The sequence below is a fragment of the Gopherus flavomarginatus genome, chromosome 7, assembly GCF_025201925.1.
Source record: "Gopherus flavomarginatus isolate rGopFla2 chromosome 7, rGopFla2.mat.asm, whole genome shotgun sequence".
NCBI classification, from domain to species: domain Eukaryota; kingdom Metazoa; phylum Chordata; order Testudines; family Testudinidae; genus Gopherus; species Gopherus flavomarginatus.
Window position 1 is genome coordinate 36,467,558 of NC_066623.1, and position 22,502 is coordinate 36,490,059.

Here is a 22,502-nt window from a genome sequence, read left to right on the forward strand (position 1 = left end):
TCAAGCCTACCACTGTGTAATACAAGACAATGTGTGACAAATGGTTGCAAGGTGGAACACCTGGGTTTTGTTGCATGTGGCACCATAACTGACAGGTTATAATGGTGAAACTCACTTTTAAAGACATTTCCTCCCTCTGTGAATTAAATAAACTAGTCATTTTTAAAAAGAAGATTCACAGTTTCGTAGATTCCAGAATGGACAATGGCAGTCATCTTAGTCCAACTGTCTATATAACACAGGCCAGAGAACTTCCCCAAAATAATTCCTAGAGCAGATCTTTTATAAAAACATCCAATCTGGATTTAAAAATTGACAGTGATGGAAAATCCTCCACGACCCTTGATCAACTATTCCAGTGGTTGATTACCCTCACTGGTAACATTTTACACCTCACTTCCAGTCTAAATTTGTCTAGGTTCAGCTTCCAGCCTCTAGCTTCAACTTTCAGCTGTGTGCAACCACGAGAACTCACTATGTGGGCTGTCAGTGAGGTCTGATCCCTGGACCTTCAGACCTCTACACCTGAGCTAAAGGAGCGACTGTTATCTTCTGTGAGGAGCAGCAACTGAACGGGGACCAAGGTGCACACATTTTGCTAACAGCTTGTACAGTCATTTTCTAGACAGCAGCAGAATGCTGGGAATCAGGAATGCTGGGTTCTATTGCCAGCTCTGGGAGAGAAGTGTGGCTAGTGGTTAGAGCGGTGTTTGGTTAGAGAAGGCCAGCCAGGCACATAGATCTGGCATATTAATTAGGCAAGGCAGTGTGGTTTTGAATGAGACTTGGGTTTGCATATTAGAGACCTGTGTTCTATGCCCAGTTTTGCCTGCAATGACCTTGTGCAACCTCTCAGTTAACTTATTTGTAAAATGGAGGGAAATATATTTGATTATCTTCTAGGAAAGCTTATGAAGCCTTGCTCAACAGTAATTGTTATGAACTTCACTGAAATATAAGCAAACGTCAGCGGAGGTGAGACCAGAAGTCATGGTCACCTAGGTCCCAGCCTAATGGATTTTTCCCTTTGCTACAGGGAGTCTTGTTCACTCATCCACAGGACATTGCCTGACTTAGCAAAATGGGGTTGATTCAGCTGAAATGCAGAATATCCCGCACAATCTGGTACCCCTACGAGTTCTAAACAGGGTCAGGTATAGAAAGAGTTTTGACTTCCACTCCCCTGCCCTGTTAGACCTTGCATGTTCTCTGCTGTAAGGGAAAAGCACAGTACAGCATCTCCTTTGAGTATTATCTTAGGTCAGTAAGTGCCATAGCTAGAAGTGTGAACCCAAAGTTTGAACATTGCTGTTAGATTTCACTTGTTTGCCTGTACTCACTTGGTTTTACAGTAAGCGACCACACATACTATTCCCACCACAAGCAATGCAACGCAGATCCCAGTGATGGTTAAAACTCTCTTCTGATAGAGCTCTTCAGCTTCTGCAAAGGTTAGAAAAATATACTAATTAAAATTGTACTCCAGTGAAAATGTGTTCTGAACACACAAATAGCAGCAGAATCCAACCGATATAGACTAGTCATCAGCAGATCTCAAAGTGTTCCATGGTCCAGTTCTGATAAGCACCCAAAGGCTTGGATGATTATCCCAAACCTCCCCAAACACATTGAGATCTCCTACCATTCTCTCCTCATCTTCTCATGGCTTCCTCCTTCTGCCCAGTAATCTCTCCCTTCTGCACCCCAGCAAACTTATCAGTGTCCCCTCTCCTCCCCTATAACAGCTCTGTGACCTTTAGTCCATGATCTCCAATAGCCCCACAACTCTTTTTACTTTCCAGTAGATTCCCCAGGTGCCTTGCTAATCCAATAAACAGGACCCTGACCATAACCACTGAGACAACCAGGGTCCAGACACTCCAAGGGGAGAATGGAGCATCTGAACCCCAAAGAATAAGCAACTGAACCAACTGGTTGTATAGAATGTTATTGTGTATACAAATATGTCAAGTCAGGTCTTTATGAAAGCTTGTGATGTTCTAACTTGATGGTCCTTAGGAGATGCATAGACAGACTAAGATTAGAAATGTAAGTAATTATGAATCTAGACTAGTATGCTCATGACCAGAACTACAATTTCAAGCACACCTCACAACAGGGATGGGCTCTTCCTAAACCAGTTGTTTACACAGAACTTACTTCAAGTACCCGTCCATTGTCCAGCCAGGAAGAGACAATGGTGGACCATTGGCATGAATGGGAAAATACTGAAACAATTTGAAATTAAAAAACAAACAAACCCCAGTCTTGGAAAACTGAGGCTAAGTCTACACTTAAACCACTAGAGTGAGACAGCTGTACTGCTTCAGTGTAACCACCCCCTGCAATGACAAGGGTGACCAGCTGTCTGGATTTTACAGGGACAGTCCCAATATTCGGAGGTGCCTATTACACCCCACCCCATCCTGATTTTTCACACTTGCTGTCTGGTCACACTAGCAATGATGGGAGGGGTTCTCTGGTCACTGTAGCTAACCCATGTCCCTGAGATGCAGTAGCTAGGTCAATGGAAGAATTCTTGCATTGACCTACCGCTGTCTACACTGGGAGCTAGGTCAGCTTAACTACGTACCTCAGGGTGTGGATTTTTCACACCTCTGAGTGACATGGCTGGGTCGACATAATTTCTTAATGTAGACCCAGCCTAGGAGAGGAGGAATTTCCCCTCCATGAATCACCATACTCTGAGAGAAAGACAAAAAAACTGCAAACACTTAAAAGAGAGGGGATTTGAAGTGAAGGACACCCAAAAACTGAGGCCCAGCATCTAAGTGAAGTGAAGTGCACATCTTGGTCAGAGAGCATGCTGGGAAACTGTTCAGTGGCAATAGGTAACTTGTATTAGAAAAGGGAAATTAGCTATTACAGACATGTAGAGCCTGAGACTGTGCCTCTATGTTTGTTTTCTGTTTAACCTGAGATGGATTTGGGGGGACTTGGGACCAGAAGGGGATGTTGAGGCCACCCTTATGCTTGTAGGCTGGCTACTAAGAGATTCCCCACACAGGTTCAGATCCTGCCAGCTACACCACTGCAATGTTTTGGGTACCACCAGGACCAGTAAGGGGTTCAGTCACCACCTGCTCTGTAAGCTGGGGAGCCTAATGCCAGACTGACATGGCTCAGAGCTCTGACACCAGTAGCCAGCCTATGAGTATGTTTTCACCCTGCTTCCACCAGCCTTGTAACCCCTGATAGGGTGACCTCAACAGCCCTTCAGTGCCAAGTCCCCACAAATCTGTTTCCCCAAGTTCTTAACTACCCAACACTTGTATTTTTCCCCTCTAGTTTGTCACCCCAATGGAGTGAAGCAAATGCCCAGCTATTAGTTCACTTTGCCACACACACTCCACACACAACAGAGACCTGGTGGGGATAAAAATACTGCAGAATATTGTCAGAACGTTACAAGCTTTCATAAAAGACCTGACACGACACATTTTGTAACACAGTAACATCAGATACAACCAGTTGATTCAATTGCTTATTTTTTGGGGTTCAGAACCTCTGTTCTCCCTTTACAGTGTCTGGACTCCGATTATCACACCCATCCTCAAACATATATACACTGATCCTTTGATAGCCCCATCACAAGGTCCGGCATCTCTCTCCCTGCTGGACTCAGGACTGATTTTTTTTCTTGCAGCAACTGCATGCTATGGGTCCTAGAGTTATTCCAGAAATCACAACACACAGATGCTGAAAGGAAAAACTTCTAAATAATCAAAGGTGGGTGGGCATGGAGGAGAGGTGGTTTGGCTATTGGAAGACAGGGAGAGGACAGAGTATTGAAAATCCAGTAACCAGTAACAGCAGTGTATTTTTTAATGAAATCCTGGGAAGTAATCTTATTAATTTTTCAACCCAAACAGTAACACAGATTCATTTCAGTTAATCCTCTTGGCCACTGTGTTCCAGGAATGAGTTGTATCATGGGACACTGCATGGTCTCAACCACACTGTACAACTCACATACACTTGTGAAATTAAACTGAACTTCATCAGTGATCTAGTGTTTCTATTAAGATATGATTGTAATGAGCAGGAGAGATCCATAGTTATTTGTAATGGAAGACTTTTCAGTGCCAATGAAATCAGTCACTTGCAACAGATTAACAGCACACTCTTGGAGAGAAGTAATTTATTCACACTGATCAGGTCCGTAAAACTGTTCAGGATGGAGTCAGGGGAAAGCTAAGATTTAGATTGCCTCAGATCAGTTCAACTGAAATATCGTCAACCAATCACATGGCTAGAGGCATTTATTCTTCTTGTGTGAATACAGTATGCCAAGCTCTCCCCCCAATTACATGAGTGCAGATCCACTGAAATCAACAGAGTAACTGGATTTCCAAATGAATAAACTGAGAGAAGAATTTGGCCCACTATATCATCTTGCGAACCCAAGAGGAGGAAGAACCAAAAAAAGACTTATATCATGAATAAGTCAATATGCCCCAATAGCATGTTTTATTTATACAGCATTCTGGGTTGTTGGGGTTTAATTAATTAGCATTCTCTAAAACATTTTCTCATAGAAATTCAGCAAGAAAAACCCTGCTGAAGTTGTTAGGGTGGAATGTTCCACCAGGAGATACTAAGTGCCCTCACTACGCTATATCTGGTATCCCCAGAAACAGCAAAGCTATACAAGGTAAAAGCAGAAGGAAAGTAAGAATGGCATCAGGTGCTAGGAATGTTAGAGTCATGTCCTGGTAGTAGGATAAAGAGTATTTTAAAAAAAGCTAAGAGAAAATAATTTGGGATTTGAGCCTTTCTTAGCCCACCACTTTTGGAAGTACCTAATATAGAAAAGATTATTCTCTTTCTGAAGGTCTAAACAGGAGAAAAGCAGCAGTAGTTACTTGAGAAGCCAGAGAGTGTCAAAATCCATCTGGTTTTGTTTCTTTTTATCAACATGTAAAAATAAATCAGAAACATTTCATTTTGCCCACTGTGAACATTTGTTCTAAAGCAGTGATCCAAAAAGGGGGGGAAATCTCCATTCACTCTGCTCTGCACTGTGAACCTCTATGACACAGGCTGCTCATGTCCTGCATGTTAAGCTTCCGCTGAACTGAGCATGGGTTCTGGGTAGGGAATGAATGCAGCATACACAGATATTCACACTGCAGGCCAGAGAGGAGACTTTTAGCATGCTTCCATGCTTCCACCAGTACAGAATATGCACCACATTAATACATGTGACAGGAATAGAGAATTTCTTACCTATTCTGTCCTTTCTGCATCCTAGTTCCATCACTACAGGCATCTTCCTTCAACATTCAGTAGAGAAGATGACATCAAGAATCTCCCAAGCTTTGGTGCCTCCATGTGCTTTCCTGGGCCAATACTGGGTTAGGGTAGCGTGTCCTCTAAGAAGCAATTCATCAAGTTCCTCCTCAACTGGGATAAAATTTACCCCTATGCAGAAGGCCAGCCCAAACCTTCTTCACTAGCCCTAAGGGGTTAAGGTGGGACCTAAATGGTGCTGAGGTTCTGTGCTGACCCTTTGAACAAAGGTTGATTGGTTTCACTTGTGATGCAGACTCATACTGATTTGTTGTTGGTTGTTGGAGCATGCAGTCTGATCTGATGTTCTCTGACCTCCCCGTTACGTCAAATCTTCATATGTCCTCTTTTGGGAAGAACTCACATTTGGATTGGGACATTTAACTCAGCTTTTTTGCTTTCCCCTTCTCTGTATTTTTGCCTGGTGGGGAACGCGGTGCATATTCTGTACTAGTGGAAGCATGGAATGGGAGAGCCGCACCTTTCCATGCCTGGATTTCATCAGTATAGCCCCTTTCACTCGGTCAAACGTTCCAAGTTCTCCAGTTCAATCATGTTGTTGTTAGAAACATTAATGCAAATGTACATTCCATCTTGGGAGGTCATCAAACTTGAGAAATACAAAAGGGGCCATGACCTGACTGGAGGGGTCCAAAGATTGGGAGATTTTCATTGTCAGTGTCTGTAACTCCAGTGTGACTAATGGTGAAGGAGGAGCTACTGTACTGTCACAACTGGTGGTACCAGCACAAAAACAACAGGGACAGCTAAAATAGGCAAGAAGCATGATTTTATTTTGCTGAGGTGAGCAGTGCTCTACAGGCCTTAGGCATTACTCACCTCGCAAATAGGAAACATTATTCTTTTGGTCTGTCAGGACCGGCTGCCCCAGTCTCAGAAATGCAATATAAACTTCCCTTCAGTGGATTTTGTGAACCAATTTTAGTTGACATAATCAAATTTTTACAATTTAATTTTGAAAAAAAACATTTTTCCTGTAACATATAAACAGCAAATTCATTTAGATTTTAGTCAGCTCTAAAAAATTATGGCTGGCTTAACAAGATACTTCTGTGGATCTTAGTGTAAAGCTAACTCTATTTGGGAGCAGCTCAGAAAGTTCTGACAGTCTCTTTTGCACAGTTGGTGTTATGAATTCCATACAGACAGCAAACAATCTGTTCTCCATTTGATCACGGTTGTGGAGTATTGCATGTGCAAAGGCCGAGCCTGGGTTTTAAGAGATTTAATACAAATTTGCCAAAGCAGCTAGATGTGATTTTTATTGCTTGTGGATGAATCTGTTCAAGATTTGTTCTGCTAGGTGAACATATTTGTTCATAGCGGGGGCGGAGGGAGGGGGAAGTGATCCAATTCTATCTTGAAACCAGGTGAAATAATACTTTCATAGAGAATTTTCACTATTCACAATTCTTGCTGTAAAAATGTTATTTTTTTCAGATGCAAACCCTGCCTTTTATTTAATGGAAAAAAGAAGGGATAGTGGTGGAGGAGGCAAAACTACCAAATGAGTTAGTTTTTTCCCCAAAACTTTCATCTATACTGCAACTCTTTTCCCCATGGATCAAATCCCAACTTCACTGTGCAGCACAACTCAATGCATGACTGTTGAAAATAATCTAGGTTGACTCCATAAAGTCTTATTAAATTGATGGCTGATAACATAATCCCTTGGTGTTGCATAAACTCACTGGGACAGTGACAGAAAGAAAATAATGTAAATATATATAGAGTGATTTTATGTTTAATTTATATTATAAGATCTTTGTGGTAGGGCCAGTCAACTTTTGTCTCTGAAGTGCCATTCACACCTACGATGCTATACAAATAATAAATAATAGTCATCATTATCATTCTAAAACAATGACATTATGGACAAATCATTTAATGTCAAGTAATGCAGACACAGTCACAGTTCCAGCCATGGGTACTACAGCAAACACATGGAAAGTGAAGAATGGATGAAGTAGAGAAGACAGCTTATTAATGTTTATTGTCTAATAATGAGACTGGGAATGGACAAGGAAAACAAGAAAGTAAACTAAAAAGGGATGTCAAAAATCCTCAATTCTAAATGTTATTTAAAAGTGTATTTGTAATAGCAGCACCAGTTTCTCTATAATTCCTTCTCCAAAATGAACCCACTTTTTGCAGCACAGAACTGCCTGCTGGGAAGACGTGAATCAGTCCTGGCAGGTTGGTTCTGGGCTACTCTGGAGCAGAGGCTACTACCTGTGCCGAATTCTGCTCAATGTTGTGGCAGTTTGGAAAGGTGGACAAATATCCACTGGGGGCTGTGCTGAAACCACCAAACCCCTTTGCACTGGGAGCCCGATCTAAATGGATGCTGACCCTCTTTTGCAAGATCCCCAGTTCCACCATTTAAATTCAAACCAGTGGGAGTTGGGAGCACCCAGGACCAGACCCTGAGGAATAAAGGATTTGGGTCCTTTAGGAGACAAAGCCCACTCTCATTCCGCTAGTGTCTAGTGATTTGCACTGGATAGCTGAGAAAAGACTTTAGTCCCCGGACGCCAGAGGTGAGTGGCTCATGCCACAGTGAGCCCATCAAATGGAATTAAAGTGTCTTAATCATGTAGGTCTGCTCTGTGCTAGCTAACATATCTCTCTGGCTGCACTGAATCTGGACTAAAGATATATGAGCAGAGGGAAAAAACGTTCAAGGCACTTATCAGATCCCCTGTGGATCTCTGTGTGCACAGCTGGGCACCATATTGCTCAAAGGGAGGCATTCACTTAGAAAGGATGGAACACAAGAACAGCAGGTCTCAGGGATCTCCAGGAAGTGATAAAGGAAGTGTTTACAGAATGGAGGTAGCTTTTACTGGACATTTAAACCAAATTCTGCTCTCAGTTACCCAAGCATAACCCCAATGTGGTTACATGGGTGCAACCGTGAGAATAATATGGCCCCTGGAGGAATGTGAGAGAGGTTTGCAAAGAGGCATCAGCATAGTTAGCAGGCCAAATCCTGCTGTCTTAACCAACCAAAACTGCACTGGGAGTTTTGGCTAAGAACTTGAGGCAATATGATGCCATCCATTTTAACACCAGCTCCTTCAATACAGAAACATGGCATGATCCTGAATAAGGACTGTGGGCCTTGGCTCTTTATGGTTTTGCACACTGAGCAAATGGCAATGTAAAAAATAGGAGTAAATAGAGAACTCTGCCAGAACTATGCCACACACACAAAACAAATGAGAGGGGATGTAGTACAAGGGAAGATGACTGCAGCACAAAATGGGAACTCAAGAGACCCCTCCACTGTATTTCTGTAGAGCAAGGTAAGGGGGATGCAGGACAAAAGAGCGGCATTATGGTCAACTAGAAAGCAGCCATGTGTTTGGCCAAATGGGGTTTTTCTGCGACTGAAATTATCTAATGGTAAAATTTTCAAAAGCATATAAGTCACTGAGACTCAGATCCTTTAAGACTTTTGAGGGTTTGGGCCTAAGGTGCTTTTGAAAACTTTAGCTTATATTCTTTGAGCCAGATCAATGTTCAGTGAATTCAATGGAAAGACACTCCCCAATTGACTTCACTTATGAGAAAAGCATGACTGACTCCAATCCCCCACTGCACGCTCCTGGATTTCAGTGGGAGATCTACATGCAGAACGATTGCAGAATCATGCAGAATTCTTGTTCCCCAGTGGCCTAAATTCTAGACTTTTTGTTACTGGAATATTTGTCCATTACCAAGCTACACTTGCTGGTCACCTTTCCAACTAACACAAACAGCAGCTCTTCAAGTTAAATATAGAAAAAAGATTTGCAGTGAGGAGACACATAACAATTTAGTATTCCAGTAATGCCTTGCACATAGTGTTTCTTATCATGACAAAGAAAAACGTGCTGCTACAAATACATGTGTATTTTTATAGGTTCACATTTGGGTTTTTTTGATCCAAATATCTTTCTGGGTGTCAGTAAAAAGAGCAGAACAGCTGATTTTTTAATCATCCCATTAAAGCCGTAATGTTAAGGACTGTGGGCAGCTCTTAATGGCTTCTGATTAACAAATGAATGGTTGTTCCATACCCTTTAATTCAAATCCAAGATGCTCTGCCAATGCAGAAAGAGGACAAGGAAGAGAAAGAAAGAAAGAAAAACAGGTCTGTCAGAGATCTCTAAAAATACAAAATATATACACACTGCGTGGTTAAAGCAGGTTAGCTTTTCCTATTCATTGTCTCAGTAGCAGTAACTAGGAATACAACGTATGCATTAATATGTTTGTAATTCCCACAAGAGGTAATGCTCCATGTAAAGAAATGTTCAAAGAGATAGCAATGGTAGATAATCATGAATTCTCTAGAGATGAGACATGTCTGTTAGTTCCTGAGATAGAATTCAGCTTTTAGCTGGAATAAACGTACACAGTTGAGAGACATATCCTGACACCAGAAAGGCCAGCATACATAGCTGCTGCAAGGATCTTGTAAAACTGTCTCCTGAACTTGCATGCCTGGAGTAGGCACTCGTCAATTTCACAAGCCTTTCCGGATGTGCAGGCCTTCAAACAGTACCAAGCAAAAAGATACAACCTATTATCCTTAATTAATGAGGAGATTTCTGTGCACACAATCTGAAGTCTGATCTCTGATACACAGGAGTATCCTGCAACATGGCTTTTAAAATCCACTGACATGCATGTTGAGTGTGGACGTCTATTGGCTATAGTAGCTCTTACAGCGGTGTAGTTTATTGTGTATGTGCTGTACGTAATTAATTATGCAAATATGTAGCTGCTTCTGCAAGACAACAATCTCTGTGAATCTAAAAATCAGAACTGTTCTCAAAGTTTCTTTGACATTTATACTCTTCCACCTTTGACATACACTGTGACCTTGCTTTCATTAGAAAGAACAGGAGTAGTGCTGAATTAAACAAAAATCTGATCATATACCATTGAAACTTCAAAGTAGTTAAAAATAAGAAAGTAATTTATGTTGGAGAGATATTGCCAAGAGAAATACAGTTTACTTAATAGACCAACAATTCAGTTAAACTGAAAATATTCAAATTAGCTGAGAGTTTCTGTATATTATAACACCCAACGGGTGTTGATGGTTCAGCCTTATACCAGAAAACACCTATATGTGTCCACAGCAGTTTTGCCTGCATGAACATTCAGACCCTGTATATACATCGTTGCATATAAAGCAGAGGCCACCATACACAAAATATGATCATTCCTAATTTATGAATGTGAATGTTATTATGCTCCAGTTTCCACAGTAGCCAGTTTTTTGGTAGAGAAAGACAAGTTTTTCTCTGCGACTGTACTGAACTTTGAGGGATTAGCACTAACCCTCACGAACTACAGTAATAATCTCATCTAAAGTATGTTCCTCTTTTATGCATCATTTTTGAGTATTTTGCCATTTCCTTATCGCAGAGCCTCATTCTTCCCTGCTTTGCATTTTGAAGCACCATTATACCTGGCCAAAGGGAGTGCAAAACCCTGCCATCTGGTAGCATTTCACAACTACTTTGCACAGGTATAAATGACAACACAAGATGGAAGAGCAGGAGAGGAACGGACCCAACTAACGTATTCTTCCAAACCTTTTGTTTATCATGTAAACCCTGGTTCTAGATTTACTTTATTTCAGTTTTCTATTTTGTCAATTGATTTTGTTAAATATATATAAAGATAATGTGCTAAGTTATGGAGCCATCTGATAAATGCATCATTGTCTAGCTCAGTTGCTTTACCCAGTAATTCATCTCATGACTTATTCTAACATTCCAAATGTCTGAGCAGCTTCAGATGGATGTGATTACAAATATTTTCACACTATTTCCCCATTTTGCAGAAATTTTAGCAAAAAATTTGTATCTCAAAAGTTTTCATTTGTCATTTCAGGTTTTATGTATGCACTTTCATTTACTGTTCTCAGGGTTTGATCTTGAGTTTTTGATTTCACTCAAAGGGTTTTCTTCTTCATTGTCAGTTTTGATAGGTCAGTTAGGTCCCATAGTAGAATGCTTTTTAAAGAAATCTATTTGTAAATTGATACATGTTGCCTTAAGAAATTTCAGTAGAAAATTTCACAAAATGAAAATCAACCTGTTTCAAAAAGCATAGGAATGAAACCATCTTGGAAGTTCTTGAAAGTTTTGTGAACTATTTTTATTTTTCAGCTAGCTCTTTATATGTATATAAATGGTTTCACGTTTCAGTGTGGTAAAATTATAAGCAACTGAAATCAGTGTGTTAGAACAGCAAGTTATAAGCAATTTTAACTACAGGCATCATTACCTGTCTCCCATAATTAAATTAAACTGCCTGGGAATCATTCCCTACTTTCTTAAATGTGGAATTTCCCGTCCTGGGCCTCAGACAGGTGTACATCTGCAAAGAAATACCATATTTGGGGAGCTAAGGAGGAAACATTTCAAGGGCAGGTCAAATTCTTTTAAATAAAATAGGTGTATGTTTGAAGTTGATCGGGGTTCAGAATGTTACAATGTGTACCTGAAAGAGAATTAGCAGGCAGAGAGCAATTGAAGTGCACCAATGTTAATGAAAAATATTTACCTTACGGCTTTGCAATTTATCACATGGTTCTGCTATTTATCCCATGGGTAACGCCTCCACATATGTGGTGTACACACCCACCCACCCATGTTTTATATACATATTTATATTTTACGGTGTGCCATTTGGGGGAGGAGTGAGGGTGCGGCGCACGCTCAGGGGAGGAGGCAGAACGGGGCAGGAAGAGGTGGGGTCGAGGTGGAGTGGGGGGAGGAAGAGGCATGGTGGGGGTGGGAAGAGGCAGAGAAGAACATAAGAACGGCCATATTGGGACAGACCAAAGGTCCATCCATCTCAGTATCCTGTCTACTGACAGTGGCCAATGCCAGGTGCCCCAGAGGGAGAGAACCTACCAAGTAATGATCAAGTGATCTCTCTCCTGCTATCCATCTCCACTCTCTGACAAACAGAGGCTATGGACACCATTCCTTACCCATCCTAGCTCATAGCCATTAATGGACTTAACCTCCATGAATTTATCTAGATCTTATAGTCCCAGCCTTCACAACCTCCTCAGGCAAGGAGTTCCACAGGTTGACTGTGCGCTGTGTGAAGAAGGTTTCAGAGTAGTGCTGTGTGAAGAAGAATTTCCTTTTATTTGTTTTAAACCTGCTGCCCATTAATTTCATTTGGTGGCCCCTAGTTCTTATACTATGGGAACAAGTAAATAACTTTTCCTTATTCACTTTCTTCACACCACTCATTATTTTATATACCTTGATCATGTCCCCCTTTAGTGTCCTCTTTTCCAAGCTGAAAAGTCCTAGCCTCTTTAATCTCTCCTCATATGGGATCCATTCCAAACCCCTAATCATTTTAGTTGCCCTTTTCTGAACTTTTTCTAATGCCAGTATATCTTTTTTGAGATGATGAGACCACATCTGTACGCAGTATTCAAGATGTGGGCATACCATGGATTTATATAAGGGCAATAAGATACTCTCTGTCTAATTCTCTATCCCTTTTTTAATGATTCCTAACATCCCGTTTGCTTTTTTGACTGCTGCTGCACACTGAATGGACGTCTTCAGAGAACTATCCACGATGACTCTAAGATCTCTTTCCTGATTAGTTGTAAATAAATTAGCCCCCATCATACCGTATATATAGTTGGAGTTATTTTTTTCAATGTGCATTACTTTACATTTATCCACACTAAATTTCATTTGCCATTTTGTTGCTCAATCACTTAGTTTTGTGAGATCTTTTTGAAGTTCTTCACAGTCGGCTTTGGTCTTAACTATCTTGAGCAGTTTAGTATCATCTGCAAACTTTGCCACCTTGCTGTTTACCCCTTTCTCCAGATCATTTATGAATAAGTTGAATAGGATTGGTCCTAGAACTGACCCTTGGGGAACACCACTAGTTACCCCTCTCCAGTCTGAAAATTTACCATTTATTCCTACCCTTTGTTCCCTGTCCTTTAACCAGTTCTCAATCCATAAAAGGATCTTCCCTTTTATCCCATGACTACTTAATTTACGTAAGAGCCTTTGGTGAGGAAAGCCTTTGGTGACATCAAAGGATTTCTGGAAATCTAAGTACACTATGTCCACTGGATCCCCCTTGTCCACGTGTTTGTTGACCCTTTCAAAGAACTCTAATAGATTAGTGAGACATGATTTCCCTTTACAGAAACCATGCTGACTTTTGCTCAACAAGTTATGTTCTTCTATGTGTCTGACAATTTTATTCTTTATTATTGTTTCAACTAATTTGCCCGGTACTGATGTTAGACTTACTGGTCTGTAATTGCCAAGATCACCTCTAGACCCTGTTTTAAATATTGGCATTACATTAGCTATCTTCCAGTCATTGGGTACAGAAGGAGGGACAGGATTAGAGGCAAAACCAGGGGTCAAGCACTCCCGGGTACATTGGAAAGTCCATGCACGTGAAACTATGAGCCAGATTTTCAAAGGTATTTAGATATCTAAAGATACACCTATGCACCTAGTGGGATTTCAAGAGTTCCTAAGCATGTTAGGTACTCAAATCTTGTTGATGTCAATGAGATTTAGGTGCCTAACCTTCTTAAACAAGTCAATAAACCCTATTAGGCACCTACTGGCATTCTTAGATGCCTAAATATCTTTAAATATCTGGGGCGTAGTCATTCAGGCACTTTGCATTTTAGCCATTGGATACAATTTTATATATATATATATATAGTAGCATTAAGTACTTAGGTATTGTATATTTAATCGTAGGAAATGCATAGTTATCATAATGCCAATAATTTGCCTATATTACTGTAGCGGGGTGGTTACCCGCTCCTGCCCTGTGGGGCTTGAAACAGCCCAGGAGAGGGCTGTGGCTGCGGCAAAAAGCCTGGGCTGATTGGGGAAAGTAGGCTCAGCTGTAGCCATGCCTCAGTCAGGCCCAGCTGGCCTTTATAAGAGGCTGTGAGCCAGAAGCTCAGTAATTCTCCCTCTTCTTGTAGAAGGAGAAGGGCCTGGCTGCAGGGACCTAAGCAAGACACCTAGATTGGGAGCAGGGCTGGGGAAGGGCCAGAGGAGCTGGGAGCTCCAGCCTGGAAAGCCCCAGGCTGCAGGCCTGACTATAGGCCAAATAGGTGCAGAGTTGCAACGGGGCAGCCCATGGGGAGGCAGAGGCAGCAGGTCTGAACCCCTTTGCCTGTGATGAGTAGCTTATACTGCAGTCTGCCCCAGTGAACGAGGGCTAGATGGAGACTGGGCAGTAGCCAAGACTGAGGCGAAGTGGAGATAGTGGGTGGAGGTTCCCCTGGGAGGAGGAGACCCAGAACTGTGGGGGTATTGCCAGGAGGCAGCACCTGGTAAAAGAGGCACCGGGGTCCTGGGAGGGACATGGAGGCCAGTGGTAAGGTGGATCACTAGCCAGCAGAGGGCGCTCTGGATGCTGGAAGCTAATTCGTGAGGATAACCAGCAGGAGGCGCTGCAGGGGTGAGTCTGCATACCTCTACAATTACACATACAATCATTTTGATAACTACTTAGGGTACATAGGCCCAGGTTATTCAAAAGGATGCACTGCCAGATTTTCATTGGCTGAGCATCCGCAGTTGGAGCCATTTTTTCAGCACTCAGAAGATCCCATTGTGACAATTATAGTCAGATGTTGGGTTTGGAGCTTTTTGAAAATCTGGTCCTAATTGTGGTGGCTGAACCTTCCTGAAAATTTTCGCTTTAATACATAATTTATTATACCCAACACAGTAGTCATAATTAAAAAAACAACATCTACTATCTCTGATATTTCATACTTCTCCAGTGTTTTTGGCATTCTCCATACCTAGAATTTACACTGGGGAATTCATACAGTGAGCCATAATTACATTTTCACCGGGGCCTACTATATGTGCTTGAGTTAATATTGCTACCAAACAAATATTTCCTGGCTTTTTTCAATTTAAATGTTTAACATTAACTAGGCATTCACATAGCTATGTTTTTGCAATATGTTCTATACAAATGCACAGCTATGACATTGTTGGGAAATCAAATGCAGTCCAGTTAGCTGAGACAGAATCAGCTGATCTAAAGTACCTTTATACCATTACCTTTCTAGTGGCACATGGTCAACAGTGTTCTGCACCAATATGCATTCACCAGCATGGCATTTGCTAACAATCTCAGAGAGGGAGACTGAAGATACTGAACATTTATGGCAAAAACCTTGTATCTGAGACATCTGAACTAATTTCATATTCAGTGAAGGATTTGGGGGCATATTTCCGGACTCTCATACTTTGTGTCTATTACATTTCAGGAAACACAACTACAGGGAAAAGTAGATGTGAAAATAAAAATAATTTCAACCCTGAGCTGCCCAGCAATGTTCAGAATGAAAGTAAATAGTTGATATATATATATAGAGGGACAGACAGTGTAAAAACCGAGGGAAGTTTTATCAATTTAATGGATCCAAGTTGTCTGTTGCTCTTACTGCTCCAGCTCTGCTATTGGCCAAGATCACATCACTCTATGAGCTAAACCTCCTCACAGAAGGTCATTGAAGCAGCAGCATGAATACAGGACTTAATAAAACGTATGGGCACATGAGGGCTGGGATCTTAAAGATAATTAGGTGCCTAAAGATGCGATAGGTGTTTTTTACAAAAGGCTTAAGCACTAGGACGTAGACATCTACCTCACTTGGACACTTTTTTGTCCATTCCAACATCTTTAGGCACCTAAGTGCCTTTGACAATCTGGCCCTTAGAAACCAACTGGCACTGAAATTCAGTGGCAGTTGGGTACCGAGCTCCCCTAAACTCTTGAAAAATCCCACCATTGAGACTCAGTTCATGCCTGATGTAATTCCATGCAGATTGAGCAGAAAAGCAATATTCCCTTGTGCTGAGAAAGTGACTTCAAGAAGCACTCTTCTGTGGTAAAATGATGACTTCTCTTCAGTAATTTCCCTAATCTACTCCAGAGCTGGGTGGACTGTAAGAGGGCTGTGAGGAGAGAACAATGTACTCAATGAACCAGCCTCCCGTGGAAGACCAGGCAAACTGTATATGCACAGCTGGGGACAATTTGGGATGTCTGTGCATGTGCAAATAGCTCCCCCTGCGCATGTCAGAGAAGTGAAGGTTTTGCATTTTGCAGTTCTCTACTTTTGGTCACAACAGAGGTGTCTAACAACCCTCCTCAGCCTGGGGCTTTGGGCATTACAGTCCACCTGCAGCCATTTTTCAACCTGCAGAGCATTCATTCCCACCTCAGGTTGCAGACACACAGTTTAAAGGAGTTACTTTAAGGAATGAAGCCTCACAGCCACTTATTTTATAGAAGGAAAAATTGAAGCTAGAAACGGTAAAGCTCAAAATTTTCACACTTGAGTTCTCAAACTTAGGCCCCTCAGTCAATATTTGGAAACAAAATACTGCATTTTCAGAGATACTAAGCACCCACAGCTCCTTTTAAAGTCAAACCACTTGTATTTAAGTGTCCAACTATGGATTTAGGTGCATGCCTTTAGGCACCCAAGTTTGCAAATTTTGGTCTAAGTGACTTGCCAAAGGTCACCCAGCAAGTCAATGTCACACTCAAAAACAGAGGCAAGTTCTCTTCAATCCCAGGCCAGTGATTTTATAATCAGACAGTGTGTCTTCTCTTACTACCCTAGTATCACAATGAACAATAATATGGGCCTGCTTCTGTTCCCACGGAGACACTGGAAACAGGAAGTAAGCTCCACACACGCTTCTATCGCTGCAGCTGTGTCAGACGGTGAGTACACTAGCCTGAGCAGTGCTGAAACACACGGGAGGTGATGGCGCTGGTAAGTGAGAATCTGAATCAAGTGTGGATGGGCTGGACATTTCCCCCACATTGAAGCCACAATGGGAAAGGGCAGCGAACAGATGTGAAGAAGGAATGCTAGAATTTAAAATTTATGTTTCTACCTTCTTACGATGCTCCAGAGCAGAAAAATTGGAGGAAACAGCCATGGAATATGGGATGCAAATGAAAAAAGAGAAAACTTTACTGAATCAAATGCCTGGAAGATGATACATGGCCCTGATCTGCATCATAATGTGTAAATTTCCAGTGTAGACAAGCCTGAATGCTACAGTACAGCAATATTCATCGTTGGGTCACCACTTCACTTCTTAGAATAGGACTTGAGTGGGAATTAAGTAACACACATGCCTTGTGCTGGCCCCCTACCCAGAGATGAATCTCACTCAGAGGACATAAAGCATACAAATAGCAAAGAATTAATTTGATTATAAGTGCTATCACTGTTTTGTGGTGTCATTAGCAACACCTCGGGTAAGGAAAGGCGTTTGTTCAGAGTCAATGTTTTTAAATTGAGAGATTATTTCTTTAACTAAAACAATAATATGCTAAAATAGCATTGGCTGGAAAGCTACTGTTGGAAGCGCTTTCTTTGTCTATTGTGACATCACAGTTGAGCTTCGCTGAGTATTTTCTCTGCAGGTGGGTTGGGTATAAGAATGGCAGACCTATGGTTACACAATCCCTGTTGATTTTCTGGCCACATTTTGCTTTAAAAATGTCAGGCAGGCATCTCCATGTGAATAACAATTCAAGACAAGATGGCCACCACGCAACTGTAGATTTCTGGGAAGGCATCTTTACCGTAGCTCCCTGGGCCCCCAGAGCACCTAAAAAGCAAAGGTCAGGTGGTCAGTGCTCTCATAAATTATACTCTTCAAAGCAGCTTTGGGCTGCCTGAGTGGACCTGGCCTTCGCAGCCCAACAGGTCTGAGAAAGTAAACCAGATGGAAAAAAATCTGAGGGCAGGCACATAAAATTCTTGATGATAAAGTCAATTCTCATTCCACAAAAGTTCAGCTTTGCTCCAAAAAGTCTGGAGAACAATCCATGCTCTCCCCATAGAAACACGAGGAAAGGAGATGATGCACTGAGGAGAATGGAATGATGGGTAATACTTCAAATCCCAGGGTTCAATTAGCCCATAACTTTTCATTAATTGCATAGCAACTTAGCTTGCTCAGTACCTTATTAATAAAAAAAACATTGCAGGTTTTTGCTGGTACTGCAAAGCGTATTAGCAGGCTCCTGTGATTACTAGGTAATTAACCTTAGTAGGTCCCAATGTGTAACCTGCACTGTAGTTCAGGACTGGGAAATAACCCTGTTATTATGATAAACCACTAACTCCCTGTAATTACCCAGCCACAACATGCCACAGTAATTACCCTACAATTAAGTGGTCAGCAGTTATCGTATCACCAAAGGGTAGATGCATGATGATTGTGGAATTTAAAGTGTTACAATGTTGTTGTTGAATTCAGATGAATAAGAGATAGAGGAGGAAAAAGTGGAAGGACAATGAAAAGGGTATACAAGTTTGTTCTTTTTATGAGAACAGACTTTCTGCAATCCAGGTCTGTATCAAACAGAAGTAAATGTTCTGCCCTTTATTCTTCTCCCTATATCCTGGTTATCACATAGGAAATAAATTGTTGAACAAATTAAGTGGTGTGTATAGAAAGGGTGAAATTCAGGTGTATGTACCACTGAAGACCCATTAAAGCCCTATATTGAGGACTTATGTAGTGCATGGGAGTGAATTTCACCTCAAACGCATAAAACCAGCACAGAGTGTGAGTCCAAATCATATCTGCTCCGAGAGGATCAAGCATATCTTTAACATGAAGACCCCTCACTTTAGGTAGGAATCCCCTTGATTTCGAAAGGGGATAGACTGGGCCCTAAGAGACACAGTGGATTCTGCTTAATAGCAACCTCTCAGTTCCCAGTTAAAAGCTGCTATTATCTGGAAGTTGCCAATAAGCAACTTTTTTTCCAGGGGGATACATAGAAAAATGAGCACAGAACAATGATGCATTGTACAGTACACTAGTTGTGAAACTATTTATTAACTTTCAGTATGAAGAAAACCAAACATGGCACACAGTAATGGACACATGACGTACCACAATGCTTAGAGCAAATGTAGGAGTTTGTGGTGTGTCACAAGAAATAATGTAAAGTGGAACACCACTCTACAGTCCTGTCTGAAGCAAAAGCTTTTAAAAAACCCCAGAGAAAACTTATCAAACACTTACAGTACGTCTCCATATGCTGACCAGTACTGCACTGAGTGCTCCTTATGCGTTACACAAATTAAAGCAGCAAAAGATTAACAAATACAAAAAATTATACAAGTAAAAATGTTTAAGAACAACATTTGTCCAATGTTCTCTGCGTTCTACATGTTGCCACCTCCACCTGCAAATCTTTCTCAGGTTTGCATGCAGCCTCAGAACCATTCTCAAAGCCATGACTCTGGCATATCCTGCCAAAAATGTCCCCGGCACGTAGTTGATCTGTGGGGGGATGCTCTTTGGGTTCATTATCAGAGGCACTATCTTCTGGTGCCTCATCAGCCTGGTGGGGATTTTCAGCCACTGCTGTCTCCAGGAGTTAAGCACAAGAAACCTCCCCTTCTATCTCCAGATGACTGTCAGACTCAACAATGGCCTCCAATTCCTCTGCGGTTGGGTTTTCAGGAACAGAAGCACTCGCCAGCACATCAGTGTCCACCATTTTCAGTTGGTGAAAACCCTCCCTTTTGAAGTGGTTTAGAACAGTCTGAGGAGAACAGAGGTCTCTGACTCCCTAGCAAGATGAAGTTAATCAGATCTGGGTTTTTTGGCAACATCCACTGCTCGCAGATGTGGGTCAGTATCCAGAGAGGCAATAACGCGTGCATTAAGACAAGCACAGCAGTGACCTTTGACATTTTTAATGACACATGTTCATTGGCTGCATAACTGAAGTTGTGTTCAGAGGCAAGAATTTTAACACGATGTGCGACAGCTCTACATTAGCTGAATGACCCAAGCAATTGTCAATTAAGTGGCACACGTATCAGTCTTGTAGCTGCATCTTCCTGTTCCAGTTATTAAGCCACTCCTCAAACAGCACACTTGACATCTATGCATTGGTTGAGTTTCTGTAGATCGCAGGCAGATTTCAGTGCTCTCTAGGGAAACAACGAAGGCGTTTGTGCTTTCCAATCACCATCAGAGGCTGTTTCTCCATCCCGTCCATGTTTGCACAACACTGTAATGTGATGCAACCCATAGCTTTTTTCCCTCCTTTACACCCTTCTTTCAGCATGACAAGGTGGATCAGGAAAGCCTCGGCAGAAGAGACAAGACCCAACTGCACTGAGGATGCCACGTGGCCGGTACTGTTTTAGAACGCTGAGTAGGCTTACTTCCCGCCATTCAGTAGCTGTCGGAAGGTCAGTGTCTTGTTTCTCACCTGCTCCTGATGCTGAACCACCTTGTGCCAGCTGACTGAGCCAACCATCTGAAGAGGTAAAGTCCTTCCCTTGCTCTGCCACCAGCTAACTTGCTTTCTGTTTCAGCATTATCCCAGAGAGCCAAGCACAGGGTTTCTCAAACTGGGGTCACCGCTTGTGTAGGGAAAGCCCCTGGTGGGCCAGGTCGGTTTGTTTACTTGCCACGTCTGCAGGTCCGGCCGATCACGGCTCCCACTGGCTGTGGTTCACTACTCTGGGCCAATGGGAGCTGCTGGAAGTGGTGCAGGCCCAGGGACTTACTGGCCACCGCTTCCAGCAGCTCCCATTGGCCTGCAGCGGCAAACCAGGGCCAGTGGGAGCCGCGATCAGCCAGATCTGCAGATGGGGCAGGTAAACAAACCAGCCCGGCTTGCCAGGGGCTTTCCCTACACAAGCGGTGACCCCAGTTTGAGAAATACTGGTCAAGCATCTTGGCCAAGCCTATGCTGAAACCAGAGCCATAGGCCTTCACCAGCATCTGACTCCTTTCCCTCACATTGGCACTTGAAGCCTCAGTTTGCTGTGCTCCTGTGAGATGTTCCAGCTGTTCTTCTGAATACGCGAGACAACAGACTTTGAGACAACAAACCTCTCAGCTACTCTCACTTGCTGAGCACCAGGCTCACGTAGGCCCCCCAGGACCCAAACTTTATCAGTGAAAGGTAGGTTCACATGTTGGAAGCCATGGCACACAGCTGAAGCACTCAGCTGTGTTTACGCAAAGGACTGGGTCCTGGAACTATGTTGCCATTAACTGGAAGCTGCTATTAAATCTACGGTATTTATAATTACCACTGATCATCCTACAAACAAGATCAATCTCCACAGATGAATCTGGATGGCCCTATTTCTGGAAGATAGTACTAATCAGCTGAAAAGGAGGAGAGCTTTGGGGAAGATTAGATGCCTGTTAGCAGAGCTAGTGTGGGAATATGCAATGCTGTATCGAGCTTGTTTCCAGGTCAATCATGGTAGACATCCCTGCGTTCTGGAGCAACTGCATAAAGCTGAGAAATTCATCGAGACCTGTAATGAGGATGTGGTGTCTGACACCGGGGCTGCAGGTGGAAATTGCTTCTGATTCAGAAGATCCTCTAGGAAGGCAGTTTTCCCAGGAAAGAGTGATCAGTGAGGAGGCCACCCTGTCTTGTCTATGGAAAGGAACCTTATGATGGTGCTGGGTCATCCCTGGCCCCTTCTCAACTTAGGATAAAAATCATTTTGCTGCTATAACAGATAGGGCAGAACTGTCTTCAACACACAGTTCCACCAGGTCTGAATAGTACTTTCTAGAGTCCACATCTGCGGAGGTGATTTCAACTACAGAAAGGGAAACTTGTACAACAATGTTAAGTTACATATCTTCACATATGATGGCCATGCTTCAAATATTTACATTGCGCACAATCTAACAGACGCAGATAGCTCACATACCCCTAGAAATCCAGGATACATTTTCATAAAAGGTTCCACCAAAGGCAAAATTGCTGGGATATATACTAACTCCACAACATTGACTGCTCAAGTAAATCTTTTCCATTCCACATTTTCATGTCACTATACTGAGCACTGTGCAATAAATACATATCTCTCCCCTTAGAAAAAGGGTCTGAATAATGAGCTCCTATGGGACTACAAAATTCAGGGCAAAGTTTATTCTTTCTCTAAGGATTAGAAGATGCTGATGTATGATTTCTCTGCAGACTGGTGGGAAGACACCAAATGACTTATCAAAATTACATTTTTAAAAAACACTAAGTACAAAATCTGGAAGAAAAATGGGGACTGTACTAGGTTAAGT

General features: G+C 42.1%; 1 protein-coding gene across 4 annotated transcripts in view; it reads right to left on the minus strand.

The window, feature by feature from the left end:
- The window catches only part of NRG2 (neuregulin 2), a 319,504-nt gene that overhangs the window by 26,497 nt on the left and 270,505 nt on the right, over window positions 1–22,502 (minus strand). For 2 of the 4 annotated variants that reach the window (XM_050962620.1, XM_050962617.1), the window contains 2 exons: window positions 9,399–9,422; window positions 1,341–1,443 (listed from right to left, as the gene is read on the minus strand). In XM_050962620.1, the coding sequence (XP_050818577.1) occupies window positions 1,341–1,443; window positions 9,399–9,422 (127 nt within the window). The remainder of the gene's footprint in view (window positions 1–1,340; window positions 1,444–9,398; window positions 9,423–22,502) is intronic. The other 2 variants (XM_050962619.1, XM_050962618.1) reach the window with 1 other exon arrangement.